The 16,000-nt window shown below is 33.6% G+C and overlaps 1 protein-coding gene across 1 annotated transcript; it reads left to right on the plus strand.

The window, feature by feature from the left end:
- The first annotated feature begins 6,255 nt into the window (after positions 1–6,255).
- Positions 6,256–13,406, plus strand: LOC131696259 (uncharacterized). Its single transcript, XM_058984810.1, has 8 exons — positions 6,256–6,390; positions 6,452–6,579; positions 6,680–6,976; positions 10,082–10,277; positions 10,331–10,678; positions 11,359–11,976; positions 12,034–12,794; positions 13,389–13,406. Exons 1-8 carry the CDS (start codon positions 6,258–6,260, stop codon positions 13,404–13,406), a joined length of 2,499 nt encoding a protein of 832 aa, XP_058840793.1. The 5' UTR covers positions 6,256–6,257.
- Positions 13,407–16,000: the final 2,594 nt, after the last annotated feature.

Here is a 16,000-nt window from a genome sequence, read left to right on the forward strand (position 1 = left end):
TGAAAAATCGTTGTTGTCAAACATCGATCCCAAAATATCGATTGAAAAAATAATATGCTAATAAATACGAAAACTTTCCTAAGATGAACGAAATGAAATCGTGCGACCAAGAAATCGTTCATCATATACATAAACATTTATTGAAATACACGAAACATTTCGTTTCGTTCACGAAAAATAATATCGTTATCATCGATTACATTCGAGCAATGTAAACTAATTAAGTAAAATTTACGAAAACTTTCGTTCATCAAGCGGCCATTTCTTCGTACCACAATAAAATCGATTTGGCCACATTGATTTTTTTAAATAAAAAAAATCTATGTTGTCAAACATCGATCCCAAAAGATCAATCAGAGGATAATAAATACGAACACTTTTCTAAGATAAACGAAATGAATTCGTGCAACCAACGAAATCGTTCGTAATATACACACACGTTTATTAAAATAAACAAAACATTTCGTTTCATTCACGAAAAATAATGTTGTTATCAACGATAACATTCGTGCAGTATACATTAAACGTGTAAAATATACGAAACATTTCGTTCACCAAGCGGCCATTCTTGTTCATGAAATGAACCTACTATTTAGAATGCACGAAAATACTTCGTTGCAGAAAACGTCGAATGAATTCGTGCATTTCATGATCGATTTCATTATATTTACGAATTTATATTATCAGCGTAGCAGGCTGGGGATCAAGTTACCACACGTTTTTACAAAAACCTCGCTTTTACATGATTTTCAAAATTGTTCATATTACTGACAGGGTATAGTATTCGGATTTACAAAAAAAAAACAAAAGTGGGATCAAGTGTAACCACTCTCCCCTATTGCTTTAGTGGTGTTTTAGGGACTAAACTAAACCGATTTTGAATATCGGGATATGGAAACACATCTACGTGATTCAAGAAATTCGAAAAAAAAAATTCTCAAAACATTTTGTGAATGACCTCAATAGTATATAAATTATTTCTCAAAAATTAATATGTAAGTTTTCTTCAAAGAAAAAATAATGTGTGAGTTGACCTCAAAGTGAATTTTTTATCCCTTGGATTGGGCGTTGCGTTCAACCGTGAGGTAGATGTTGGAGGGTATATCAATTTTTAGATCATCAAGTAATCCACCTAGTAATGAGATTAAAATAAAATTATCATATTATTATACTCATAACATCACCGAGAGCAACTGTATTTTTGAATCCCAAAATCCTAGCGAAAATTTGGTTTCTTTTGCAAAGTTTAAGCTATATAGGTCATGGCGCAAAAAATACTACTACTGTAAAACAGCTTCCTTCTCTCTCTATCCATCTTTCTATAAGAAAAGAGGCGAATGCACGTGCAGTGTACAACCTCTTTAATAAAACAAACCAACCAACCAAAAATGTTATTATTTACAATAAGGATGTAAATAAATAAATATATCGCATAATATACCTATAAACATAAGGTCACGACACTAAAGATCATTTGCCATTTCTCACACGCCCTCTCCCCCTTTCTCACTCTCACTTACTCTCTCTCTCTCTCTCTCTCTCTCTCTCTCTCTCTCTCTCTATATATATATATATATATATATATATATATATATATATATATATATATATATATATATATATATATATATATATATATATATATATATATATATATATATATATATATATATATATATATATATATATATATATATATATATATATATATATATATATATATATATATATATATATATATATTCTTCTTTCGTGTTCGTGGTAACTGTCACGATTCACACATTTCTTGCTGTTTATCCATTTTTAAGCTGTGTGATAAGATCTTCTGATAATCTGAAAGTTTTATTAATATCCAATCATGTGTGCGATGTAATTCTGGATGTTTGAGACGAAAATACTATTTTTGTCTGCCGTTACTCTGTAAATAGATTTTTGCATTTTAGTGTAGAAGAAAACAAGTTTATATATTACATCCTACTTGGTAAATAAATTATTTGTACACAGAAAAAAATATTTTGTAATTTTCAATTTTCATGCACATATTTAGAGCATGAATATAAATGTAAAATTAGTTTCCACCACAAATACACACCACTTTTCGTGGTTTCTTCAAGGAATTTTATTATAATTTTACACATTGATTGAAAATTACAGGTTGATTAAACGGGATACCAATGCCTTTTAATGTATTTTTACTCAAATATTGCTGTAAAATAAATGACTTGTAATATTACACGAACAAAAGTATAGAATCATACACATTTCGATGCTCCCATTGAGTGCATAGAATTCAACTTAATTTTCAATCAAATTTTTGATTCCAGCTTTGTATGTTTGCATTCGTATCGATTTACATGTCGTTTGAATTTCATTATTTTTTGGTGTGTAATCCTGAGAAAATTTGCAAAATGTTTGTATTATGAGAAAACTATAACTATTTTCAAATATTCACATAAGTCACATGTCCTAAAGATGAAAGGTGTATTCCTCCGAAACCTTGAACTATGGGTTGGCAGGCGACTAGATTTCGAAAGCTATATCAACTCTAATTTAATTCAGTTCATGTTCTACGCATAATTGTCCCATGTTACGTTGTGATCATTTTCATTTTTCATTTTCATTTTTTCATTAAACAGTCCTTTTTGATGTATATTTTCAGAAAACATCCAAATCATACAGTTTGTTCGAAGACTTCGTGAAAAAATACCAAGTCTGTTTGTTCCATTGTTGAAATTCTACGCATAATTGTCCCGCTAACAAAAAACCCAAAAAAACGCACAATAAAAAAATAATTACGTATCGTTTAGTTAAGAAGTACATTACGCTAGATTTCGGGCACTGAAAAAGTTGATGGAAAAGTACAGTTTCATTAAAAATGAGATTGCCTTGGTAATATTAAATACAGCAGTGAGAGCAAACCTGCAAAGCTCTCACTGCTGTATTTAATATTACCGTCAGCGTCACTATCGTCGCTTCCATAACATGGCGAACGCATCTAGGATAATGAGCCTATTTTCGCCATGTTTCTATTATCACGCTACCCATTTGAAGCTGTTGGGTATGGCAGCGTCTGCTATCTTTGTTCAACACATTTGGTCAAATAATAGGGTGACAATTGGGGCCCTCGATTCGAGCTTTCGTTGCGATCAAACACTAGTATTTCATCGTTTCAGGCCATTGTGTTATTAGATTGGTTCTTAAGAATGAAACAAAGTTGTTGATGTCAAATTATACGCACTCCATCGAATGTAGGCAGAGTAATTAAGCAATTTATGAGGTACCCTCCTAAATAGGATAAAAATAGGCTCTTTACCCTATTTGATAAAGCAAAAAATCAGGGTTGTTAATACGATACATTTTTCGCGATAATTTATCGGCGTTACTCGTTAACGATAATGTATCGTCATCGAAAACTCCGTTAACGATAATGTATCGTCGCCTTCATCGTCATCGTCGATAATTGTATCGTCGTATTCATCGTCATCGTCGGTTCATCGGTTATCGCGATACATTTTGCGTTACTTTCCCGTTTATTGGAGTTGAAGTTGATGCGGTTAACTTTCAGTTGTTTAGAAATAAATACCTATTGAAAAACATGTTGTTGGCAGTTGAAAATCAATAGTTTTGGACATTTTCTATGCACAGCGGAGTCCGACGATGCGTCAAAGAGATTTTTTTTCAACTTTTCGGGAAAGTGTATTATACTGAAGGGAAAGTTGTTGGCAGTTGAAAATCAATAATTTTGGACATTTTAAATACGCAGAAGAGTCCGACGATGTGTCAAAATGGATTTTTTTTTAATTTTTCGAGTAAGTTGGTGCACAGAAGAGGTCCCAGGTGCACAGCGCGACAAAAAGGTGATCAAAATAGTTTTGGACATTTTCTATGCACAGCGGAGTCCGACGATGCGTCAAAGAGATTTTTTTTCAACTTTTCGGGAAAGTGTATTATACTGAAGGGAAAGTTGTTGGCAGTTGAAAATCAATAATGTTGAACACTTTAAATACGCAGAAGAGTCCGACGATGTGTCAAAATGGATTTTTTTTTAATTTTTCGAGTAAGTTGGTGCACAGAAGAGGTCCCACAGAAGAGGTGCACAGCGCGACAAAAAGGTGATCAAAATTGTTTTGACCATGAAGAAAACAAATTTTGAGCTATTGTGTAATTAGTAATTTTTATCACGCAAAGACATATATTGAAAAAACTACTAAACCACTATTATTAGGCTATTCACAAATTATACTACACATTTAAGTGGTGTGGTGATTAATAGATTTTATTATAATTTTAATTTAAACTAGAAAATTTTGAATTTTATAAAAGAGAATATACATATATCCAATGCATGTTTTTTTCTAGTTGGGATGCTTTTAGCCCCCTCCTCCGTTTCTTCTCTCCACTATGTAACAAGATGCTTTATGCTTCCTTCTTTTACCCTCAAATATGTAGTATAATTTATGAATGACCTCATAGTAGAGTTTTAGTCGTTTTTGAATACAGTGAAGACCCGTTTTTATCAGCCCCTTGGTGAATTGACATTGACAAAATGTGCACATATTTTTTCTGGTTTTGAAGAGACGATGTCGAAACGCAAACACCAAGACGAATATATTTTTTTCCTTTCTTTTTAATAAACCGCAGTGGATAAATAATCTTCTTTAGTCCCTCGACAAAGCCTCATAACCCGTTCTTATTATTTAGTAAAAATTTCCCTTAGGAGTGCAGTACAGTAGTATTATTTTTGTATATTTTGCAGTATATATAGTGTTTGTTTTACAGATTCGTCTTGGTAAAGCTATACCTGCGGAAATTTGTGGCTTCCATACCAAAACATTGCTTTTTGGACACTAAATCATTCGATAACTTCTAAGTTGTAAGAGATACAAATAAACTAACATTACAAAAATTCTGTATTTTCTTATGTTGAACGAAATCTTGGAACATTTTGAAATTCTACAAAATTACCAGGAAAAGTATTTTGAAATAAGCAATTTTGTGGGGTATATCAAAGAAATCTTCACAAGGGTATAATTAAATCGACAGATAGACACATAGTCTCTTCAGCGAAATTAATACTAAAGATATTCTCAACAACTTTGCCAAAAAAAAGTTTTTTTTTATTTTCATTTAAATGACCAAATAAAAGCTTGCTTCTCAGCTTTAGAGGGATTAATCACCTAACTAATACTTTTTAAATGCAAAAAAATATAAATAAACTTTGCTGAAGACACTATAGCTAAAAAATGTTTTTCGTGGTTCAAAGAATTTCTTTCACTTTTTTGCCATTTTGGAAACACTGTGCACTGGTGGATTCTCCTGTGAATTGAAAATGTCCAAATCTATCCATTTTCAACTGCCAACAACCTACTTTTCAATATAAAAAGTTCGCGAAAAGTTGAAAAAAAAATTTATTTTGACGCACCGACGGTACATGTCCAAAACTATTGATTTTCACTTATTAATAACTTCTTCAATATAATAAACTTTCCCTAAAAATTGAAAAAATCCATTTTGACACATCGTCGAACCCCCTGTGTATTGAAAATGTCCAAAACTATTGATTGTCAACTGCTAATAACTTTCCCTTCAATATAAAACACTCCAGAAAAGTTGACAAAAAATTCCATTTTGACACATCGTCGAACCCCCCTGTGCATAGAAAATGTCCAATACTATTGATTTTCAACTGCCAACAACATGTCCTTTAATAGTTATTCATTTCTAAACAATTGAAAGTTAACCGTATCAACTTCAACTCCAATAAACGGGAAAGTAACGCAAAATGTATCGCGATAACCACCGATGAATTATCGACGATGACGATGAATCCGACGATACATTATCGTTAACGGAGTTTCCGATGACGTTGACGGGTGGTTAACGTTATCGACGATGACGATTAATTATCGATTAACAACCCTGCAAAAAATCTCCCGAGTAACAACATACCTCACGGCATACACTTTTGTAAACAAAAATGAGTAATGAACATCATTTGCGTAGATCGCTACACGCAGAAAATTTTAGCATATTTAAAATAAACATATTTGTTTTCAATTCAATCGATTTCTATTTATTACGTTAAACGAATAAAAAAATTGTGCCAAAAATATTTTTTTATTAAAACAAAAATAAATGATTCATTTTAATATAATTTATTATTGAGAAGGTAGCGAAAATAATTAGTGTGTATTTTGTTTTTTTGCGTGTACACCTTATACGAAAGACATTCTGTCGGCCATTTTAAAGTGGAAAAAATGTGTTCGAAGCAGGAAGCGGAGTTGTCGGACCTAACCGTCGAAGCGGAGGTTTTAGATACGGAAGAAGTGGCCGTGGTAGACCTTCTCACCTCATTTGGATTATCGTTAGATGTTATTGGTTTGTTCATAGGTGAGTAAAATACCTTTTCTGTGAATAATACATTCAGCACAAAAAAATCCACCATTTTCAGATAACCGCTACACTCTCGAGTCGTTGAAAATTGTGGAAAGGAAGGAGCTGGAGGAATTAATCCAATCTCCACATCTGGCTGAAAGATCCAAGTGCATTTTTGGGTTAAATTCTTGGCGAGAGAAACAGGTAAGAAGTAGGAGAAATTTAATTAACTATTTTGTGATTTTTGATGTCACCATATAAAACACTATCCGTATCCGTTTATTAATTAATCGATTTTATATAGGGAATTCATCCTGTCACATGCATAAAATGTCAGCATTCGTCAACGTCTGCTGCAGCTGACCTTCCACCGGAAATATCTCGTGAAAAGTGCACAGCCACTTATTTGTTGAACACGTCTTCAAAAGGTCGCGGGATTATTGAAAATTATAAACAAACTGGTTATCTGACCCGGACGAACAAGAAGGCTATCACTCACATCATCATTGACGAATTCAAGGATCGGTTTTCAAAATTAACACCAGTTGAACTCTTGGGCAGGTCATTGGAACTGAGCCAGATATTCCCGAGTGAACCACAGGTAATGAAAATTGTAATGTACTTGATACAATAACATTGAACTAGAAATACTGCCTCCATGAACATCGTTGTACCCTCTCTAGATAATATAATCTCATGGATTTACTTCCCAGTAAGTCCAGCCGGAAAATGAGCCGAAACTCTGGCTGGTATCAGTTAGTATTCCAGCTCCAGTGACACAACCGATTGTAATTAGAATCGGTTGAGTCATTGGAGTCGGAATACTACTTAGGACCAGCCAGGATTTCGACTCATTTTCCGGCTGAACTTTACTGGGTTAAAGAAACTAAAAATAACCAAGTGAAGACGTTTTATTCAGATTTCTAATTCAGCTGTTAAACTGAATTAGCTTCATGCGGAAGTGTCGATAAAACTATTTGAATATATTTTCATGATTCAGAATTTCGGTTGCTTTCTGTTCGAACTCCGGCTCAAATACAACAATCAATTTCGACCCGCCGGAAGCTGTTCTTTTCTTTAAACCGGAACTCTGGCAGATATCAACTGGCTGGAGTAACCCGGTCAAACCATTCGGAATTTGATTCGGAAACCTGTATGGAGTCAGTATGGATTCCAAATCAAATGCAACAACCGATTCTGAGTCGGAATCGGTTGTTGCATTTGATTTGGAATCCATAATGACTCCATTAAGAAATCCGAACCGGTTCCGGAATGAGTTTAACTGGGAATGAATGAATTTCACCTCAAATGCAACAACCGATTCCGATTGAGTCTAATTGCATTTAAGCTGGAATCAGGATTCCAACCCGATTCTGCAACGGATTTAACTGTGTTTGCCCCACATTACCACGGCAGATGGCTAGCTAATGGGAGGCGTGATGCCCCACTTACCAACACCACTTGCCGCAATACATGCAGGCCAGTAACAGGCGACCGAAATGCAAGCTCAGATGCAACAACCAGGCGGGTGGCTACATTCTTTCCCAGTTAAACTCATTCCGGAACCGGTTCGGATTTCTGAATGGAGTCATCATGGATTCCAAATCAAATGCAACAACCGATTCCGACTCAGAATCGCTTGTTGCATTTGATTTGGAATCCATGCTGACTCCATTCAGGATTCCGAATGGTTTGACCGGGTTGCTATGAATATTGGCCACGCCATTTGCATTCGTATGCCATCCGGTCAATAATCAATAAGTTTTTGATTGAAGAATTCAAAATCCAATGATTAAATCAAAACATTCTAGAAATCAAACATATAAAAATTCATTCATTTAATTTAAAAATTTAATGATTTTACAACTAAAAAAGTATAAAATTCAAAATTCAACTATTTAACAATTGGGTCATTAAGCCATATGCTGTTTTTATTTTTTCCGGTGCAGCTGATATTAAAGATACCTTGACGAACTTTTTTTTCCCATTTTTTATGCAAAATAACAAATAAATATTTTACAAAAGTGAATTTTTTCGACCACACCTTGCATTGAACTACCTTGATCCCTATCCTTTTGCTGGGATAACTATTGACCATCTATCACAACCACCCTTATTCGTAGTAAGCCCATTTGAATTAACTGTCGTAGACGGGAATACAAAGCACTTTCGAACGAATCTCTCATTCGTCGTAAAAATGAATAAAGCCAAACTAGAAAAGCGATGAAAAACAATCTTATAGAAAATTGACGATTGCAGCTGCATTGACGAAATCGGTTGCAATTCAACCGGCTTATTTGTTTCAACTAAATCGAGTGTCGCTGATAATTGTTTTTCCTCCGTATATCAATCGGCGAATTGAATTAGAGATGATCCCCAAAACAAACAACTCAATTCACTCGATTGTGCCGACTCGAATGGAAATCGGTTTTTTTTTTTTATTTTCAACGGAAAAATATACAAAATTTTAATTTGACGTTCAACGTTTTAGTTGAGAACAGAAATAAACGCCTACCGTAATGTGAAAATTGAAACTCATCGACAGCTTGTCAAAATTGACAAGACTGATTATTTGTCAAAATTGACATTGGACGGACGACTTGCCAAAGTGGGGTGCGGATTTGGGAACGCAGCCTCCAACAAAAAGCTGAATACAAAAATACAATAATATAAAAATAAAATAAAACAATATAAAGAATTCTAAAATTCAAAAAGCAAAAAATTCAGAAATTCAAAAACATAAAATTCAGGAATTGAAAAATTAACAAATACTCAAATTCTAAAATTTAAAAACTGGGAGATTCTAAGCTTCAAAAATTCAGAAATTTAAAAATTCAGGAAATCTGAAATTCCATACCTCAAAGATTCAAAAATACGAAATACAAAAACATAAAAATAAAACATAAAAATGCAAGAAGAACAAAAATATAAAAATACAAACAAAAAATATAAAAATACCAATTGAATAATATAAAAAATGCAGAAATACAAAAATACAAAACTATAAAAAGACAAAAATACAATAAAGCAAAAATGCTAAAAAACAAAAATATAAAAATCCAAAAATTTTAAAATACTAAAATACAAAAATGCTTAAATATAAAAATACAAGAAGTACAAAAATGCTAAAATACGAGAATATAAAAATAAAAATTCAAGAAATACAAAAAAAAACAAAAATACAGAAATACAAAAATAAAATAATGCTAAAATATAAAAATATAAAAACTACCAACTACCAACTACCCCGTAAACCCATTCCTGAACCGGTTCGGAATCCTGAATAGATTCAGCATAGATTCCAGCTTAGATGCAACAATTCCGACTCAATTGGTTATTATATTTGAGCTAGAATCCATTCAGAATTCCGAACCGGTTCCAAAATGATTTGGCTGGGTAGAGGTATAATTTTGTCGGCCTTTTAGAAATCTCTATGTGATTCGTTGTCAATTCAGCCGAACTCAGCCACTAACAGAAATGGCGACAGTAGCGCACCGGTGAAGATTTTCCAACTACCCTTAAAAACGTTTGCGAATTTTACATAACTTGAATGCTAGAGATGGACGTCTGCTCTCTGTGGTTGTATCTTATAACAGTATAAAAAAATTTGAATCCTATATCTTTCTGGTTGGTAGACACTAAAATAATGCATACGCCCAATTTGCCTTCCAGTCGTGATTTTACCCTTTTTCTTAAATTGTTATAGGATACTTGGTACCAGCCTGCATCAAAATATAGCAACGGTCAGACAATCAAAAAACGCAAGGTGGCTAGAGGTTGCTTGTACGATCGGAACGTGAACTATAAAGGGTGTTCCAAACACTTGGCTTCGTTGACTGAGAGTGAAGGTTCCTCATCACGGGTAACTAACGAATCCATCGAGATTTTTTCGGAAAATCAATGTAAGAACATTTTTAACTTGATAAAAAAGACACTAATATAAAGATTATAACAGGTGCGGAATACGAGAATGTTAAAAAATGGTTTTTGCATAACATCGATGAATGGGAGGAGTTAAAAAAAAGATGGAAGTCAACTAGTGCGATTCGATTGTGGGAACTACTCAAGCTATCAATCCGGACATGCGAAACCATTTTGGCAGAATATCCTACTCTCAATAACAGTTGTGGATATCAATTGGTTCAAATCGATTTCGAGCATAAGCATCCGAATAAAGTGACACTTCTTTTTGAGCGGTGGGCGAGTTTTCTAGAGGGGATTCGTCCAATATTTGATCTTGAAATCTCCGATGCAGATGGAAGAGCATTGTTGGATTCAATAGATAAGGGGGAGTTATCAGAAGGTTAGTGATATAGGTCCGATCTGTTACTGGAGTTTTGCAAAATAATATGCTGATATCTAATATCACATGCTAGAACATGACATTCGATTTTAATAATCCTAACTTTTGAAATTTCAGATGCAAGAGACGTCGCATTTGTTCAGTTGTTGGCACACCTGTTACCATGCATGCACATTTCTGGAAAAGCATTCGGCAAAAAAAGGTGGAAACCTTCTGTTCTAGAAGCGAAAGAGAGCATTGCAATCAATATTACTAATTTTGTACAGTTGGATGAAACACTGGCTCGGTTGTCGAATAGCTGATACGAGAAGAACTTGTCGCCAACTCCAATTATCATCGTACACGGAACAACATTACAGAGTCCAACTGAATTCACTGTGTGGCATAAGTCTGTATCGTACAAGTTTCCCAGCTTCGTTAAATCTTTGGACATATGTATAAAGCTTTTTAAAGTGTACGGAATACATTTTCCACCTCAATCGCACTTAGTTTGGGAATTCATTGCGTCATTCATGTTCGACTTCAAGCCAAGTGCTGATCACGCAAAAATAGTTACTCTGTGCTCTGCAATTCGTTCTAATCTAAAATGATCATTAAATGCATAGTAAGTGGATGTAAATGGTCGAGCCCGGAGCCAGTCCGGTTGTATGAACACATCAACAGATTTCACAAATCATTAGACGTATACGCTTGTAACATTGGTCGATGCATGAGAAGATTTAGCATACGATCATCATTTTTCAGACATTTGAAAAAGCATTTCACGCAAGATCATGCAGACATTCGAAACGAGTGTAGTAACGATAATTCAAATCCTTGTACGAGTAAGGTACATTCAGATCTAATTGAATATGCTCATGTATCCGACAATTCATATAAATCGACGGAAAACGAAATTGAACGTCATGATTCCAGTGACATTAGCTCTATTATTAATAAGTTTAATGAAGTCTCTCTAAGTGGCATCAATCTTTCACTCAAATGGTTAAATGCTAACACATTACCCAGAAAAACAGTGTTCTCTGTTCAACATGATATTCAAAAACACATATTTAACCCATTAAATGAAATGCTTTCAAGCCTAGAGAACACAGGAAGTATAAGCGAAGAGATAAAACTAATGCTCAGCAAATTATTCAATGTATTTGATGGATTACACTCCGAATATACTTTTATGCAAACATTAAAAACAGCCGATTTATATGAACAACCGCAAGAATATACGATACCGATTACGAAACATCTCACTGAATCTAATCTTCTAGACGAGAATAACCAAGTAATGAATACAATCAAAGGTACACTCTAATCAAATGATGTTATACAAAGATCTTAACATTCATTTCCTTCTGTAGGGGTTTTAATGCCGATCAAGTTTCACCTGAGGAAATATTTGGAATGCAACGATGTCCTAAAAACAATAATTGATCATCTGGCGCCATCTCGGGATGGCATTATACGTAGTATCGTAGACGGCACGATATGGCAACAGAGAATATTTGGCATGTCATCGAAAATCATCATCCCATTGAATTTGTTTTGTGACGATTTTAATACTGGAGATACCGTTTCACCACATTCTTCTGAAACGTCGATTTGTGGTATTTACTATTATATACCATGTTTACCAAGTTATGTTCTTGGTAAATTAGTAAATATTCTCGTGGCAGGCTATATTCTCACACAGGATAGAAAAACGTTAGAAAATGAAGATTTGTATAACAATTTGATAAATATTTTTATTGATCTTGAGGAAAACGGTCTTGAAGTTCATTACGAAGGCAAACTAATAACGGTATATTTCATGATAGGCTTCATAACAGGTGATAACTTGGGTCTATCCAGCATCTTGGATTTTGCAGAATCAGCTCGAGCAAATTATTACTGCCGAATTTGCAAACGAAATAGATTGGAGAGAGAAAAAGACACAATTGAATTTAAGGATAGTTATAGGACTACAGAAAACTATGCCGAAGATGTAGATTTACAGGATGTATCACGCACTGGCTTGAAAAGAGAAAGTGTTTTTAACAAAATTCCTTCTTTCCATGTTACTTATAATTTTTACTTCGACGTTATGCACGACCTATGGGAGGGCGTTTGTATATATGGACTCGTACATTGTTTAAATTATTTTGTTTTAAAAAAAAATATTTTACTCTAGGCGAGTTTAACACCAGAAAAAATTCGTTCATCTTCGGGAATTTAAATTCCGACAATATTCCAACTGATTTTAAAGACGTCAATCTGATTAAAAGCAAAATAAAAATGACAGCGAACGAAGTAAAAAATATAATATTATTTTTACCTCTTATAGTAGGAGATCGTATTCCACTATGTGACGAAGTTTGGGAATATTTCTGTACTTTGTTGAAGATATGTCACATACTCATGTTACGTGAGATTTCGCAGAAAGTAGTTGAAACGTTAAAGTGCCTAATTCATACACATCATTCAAGGTATCAATCTCTATTCGATGATTGCCTAAAACCAAAACATCATCATCTTGTACATTATGCATCATTCGTTGTATATTCAGGTACACCACGGCACCAGTGGGCCATGCGGTGTGAGGCCAAACATCGGGATGCTAAGCAATATTGTAGAACTAATAACAATAAAACAAATATATGTAAATCATTAGGAATTAAAACAGCATATAAGTTTGCATTTAATATTGCTAACAATGTTTTTGTTCAACCTATTGTAGACCTTGGCGACTCAATAGCTACAGTTAAACCGCTTACTCTAGAATTAGATTCTCTTAACGAAAAATTTCAAGATCATAACGCTATTCAATTCATAAGCAGTGTAATCATAAAAAATGTTTTATACACGGCTAATACAATTTTCTTTGTAGGTATTGAGTTGGTTAAAATATTCGAGTTGAATTCAATTGCCAGGGATAAAAATAATGATATAACACTAATTTGTAAGAAAATTCGATACATTACCTTCAATGCCCATCTGCAATCGTTTCAAGTTTCAAGAACAGATGAAATTATCGCTTTGAACAATATTGATAAGTTACAAATGCAAGTTATTAATCTGCATACATTCAATGGAAAGGAATATTTCAGATACTGTAATTTCATTCGCATAGATTAAAATTAATTACTATAATTACTATAGTGTAATAAAATTACAACAAATACAATAAAGTTGATTCTTATTCCGAAAATTTCCGAATATGTATCTAAATCTATTAATCTATCAATATATAAACCAATAATTTATTTTTGTTTATAAATAACTATATTATTGTTTTGATCAGCGCTTCATTATTATATCAATAAAAAGTATTATTGTTTTGCTCGACAGCTTCTTTTATTGCACAAAAAATACTATTATTTTGATAAGGACACCATTATTATATCAATAAAAATATTGTAAAATCAATAAAAATAATGATTTTAGAAACAATAATATTTTAAATAAAAACAATAAGTTTGTTTTATTAAATTCAATAAAAAATATTATTGGTCGGGAAACAATAATTTTTTTTATTGAATCCAATCCATAATTTTATTAAACCTATAATTCTTTTTTCTGCGTGTAAGAGAAGAGACGACAACAGGCTTCTTGCTTTTCTTAATTTTCTCGACTAGGCCCTGCCGTAAATCTAAAGACAACAAGCGTTCATCGTTGCCAGATTCCTTTCGTACACTTTTCGCAATTGCTGAAAAGAATTATACCTCAAAGATCGCACCTCAACTAAAAATTTACAATTCTAGCTGCTTTTGAAAATTAAATTTAATTTTCATTCATGTCTCTTAACAATACACGTAGCTATATCGCCATTCAGGACTTTTATTCAATTTGCCTGAAATGTTGATGTGTGTGAAAAGTAGCCAGAACAGATCCAGCAGCACTGTTTCCCATCCCGCTTGTAAATATGATGAACGCTCATGACTGGCAAAACGACCAATCAGAAGCTGGTTCAATATTGAGGTTAGGACTGGATCAAACTAGCTACGCGATTGTCTTCTCTTCTCTTAGGTAGATCGTGGTGGGACTGATATGCGTAGAATTTTCCGATTTCTATCGGATTTCTCGGTATAAAAGTTCCGCTTAACATTTTTCGTAAAACTAACGTTAATTGGATCTATATAACGAAAAACTGGACTGATTATTTTGGAAACGAGTGCTATGAATGTAATTCTAGACTATAAAGCTTTATTTGTTGCACCATTTCCCTCTTGATTGCTATTACAATTTTCATGTTCAATCGCGTTTTTCTCAGTTGGCAGTTTTGCAACATGGGGCAATTGGGCGTAGAACGGCAGATTACAGGTCGAGGTCTGACAATCATCAATACAGCCACCATCAATACGTTTCAATTTTTCAGAGTTTAAAGCGAGATGCTATGTAAAAGCTGCATTTTTTTCTTTTCATATTAGGGACCATTCATAAATTACGTAACGCTAAAATTGTCCAAAATTGACTCTCCATGCAACAAATTGTCACAAATTTATCTATCGACCCACCCCCCTCCCACTATTACGTAACAAATTCTTCGAAATTTTTTTTTGTTCAGTAAAAACATGTTACGTAACGATCTAACCTACTTCCCCTCCCCCATATGTCACAACATGTCACAACTTCTCGTATCCCCTCCCCCCTAAACGCGTTACGTAATTTATGAACGGTCCCTTAGCTCACATTTTGCATTACACGGTAAAAAAAACTTTACCCATTTTATGTATTCAAATATCCCATTTTCGGAAGTTATTCGAGCTGTCAAAAAATGGGTATTTTTTGTTTCTAACAATGAGTACTTTTTATCCATTTCACAACTACTTGATGAGGTAATTGGTATATTGATCTTGATAATGGGTGAAAAATCCTTAAGCATTATTTCAAGCGAGTTAACCTGCAAACTAAGGATCGTAGTGGAACCTGCAAATTATCACTCTGCATCGGAGTCCGTGGCGGAAACGGAACATTTCGGCAATGCTCCGAAAACAACGTCTGTTTAGACTACTGAGGATGTTGAAAATATGCGGCAGTTCGGCATTTTTAGAGCAGCCAAATGATCCAGCCATCAAAAATATATCCAGTTGGCGGTTTTATTTTGTTAAGTAGTTTTAGAATAGGATTTCTATCTAGATTCCTATACTTTTATAAGGAAACAATAATGTGAAATGAATGTTATTTTATGTTTTTTTTTAATTCAGGAATAATTCTATTGACAGTATTTTTCATTCTGGCGCGAATTTCATCAATGAGTATTTTTACGCATTTTGTTGTAACAGTTCTGCGAAAAATAATGGGTGAAACATACCCAGGTTGACGTACAAGGTCTGTACTCGTTTATGGGTA

Source organism: Topomyia yanbarensis, chromosome 1 (assembly GCF_030247195.1).
Source record: "Topomyia yanbarensis strain Yona2022 chromosome 1, ASM3024719v1, whole genome shotgun sequence".
In the NCBI taxonomy this organism is placed as follows: domain Eukaryota; kingdom Metazoa; phylum Arthropoda; class Insecta; order Diptera; family Culicidae; genus Topomyia; species Topomyia yanbarensis.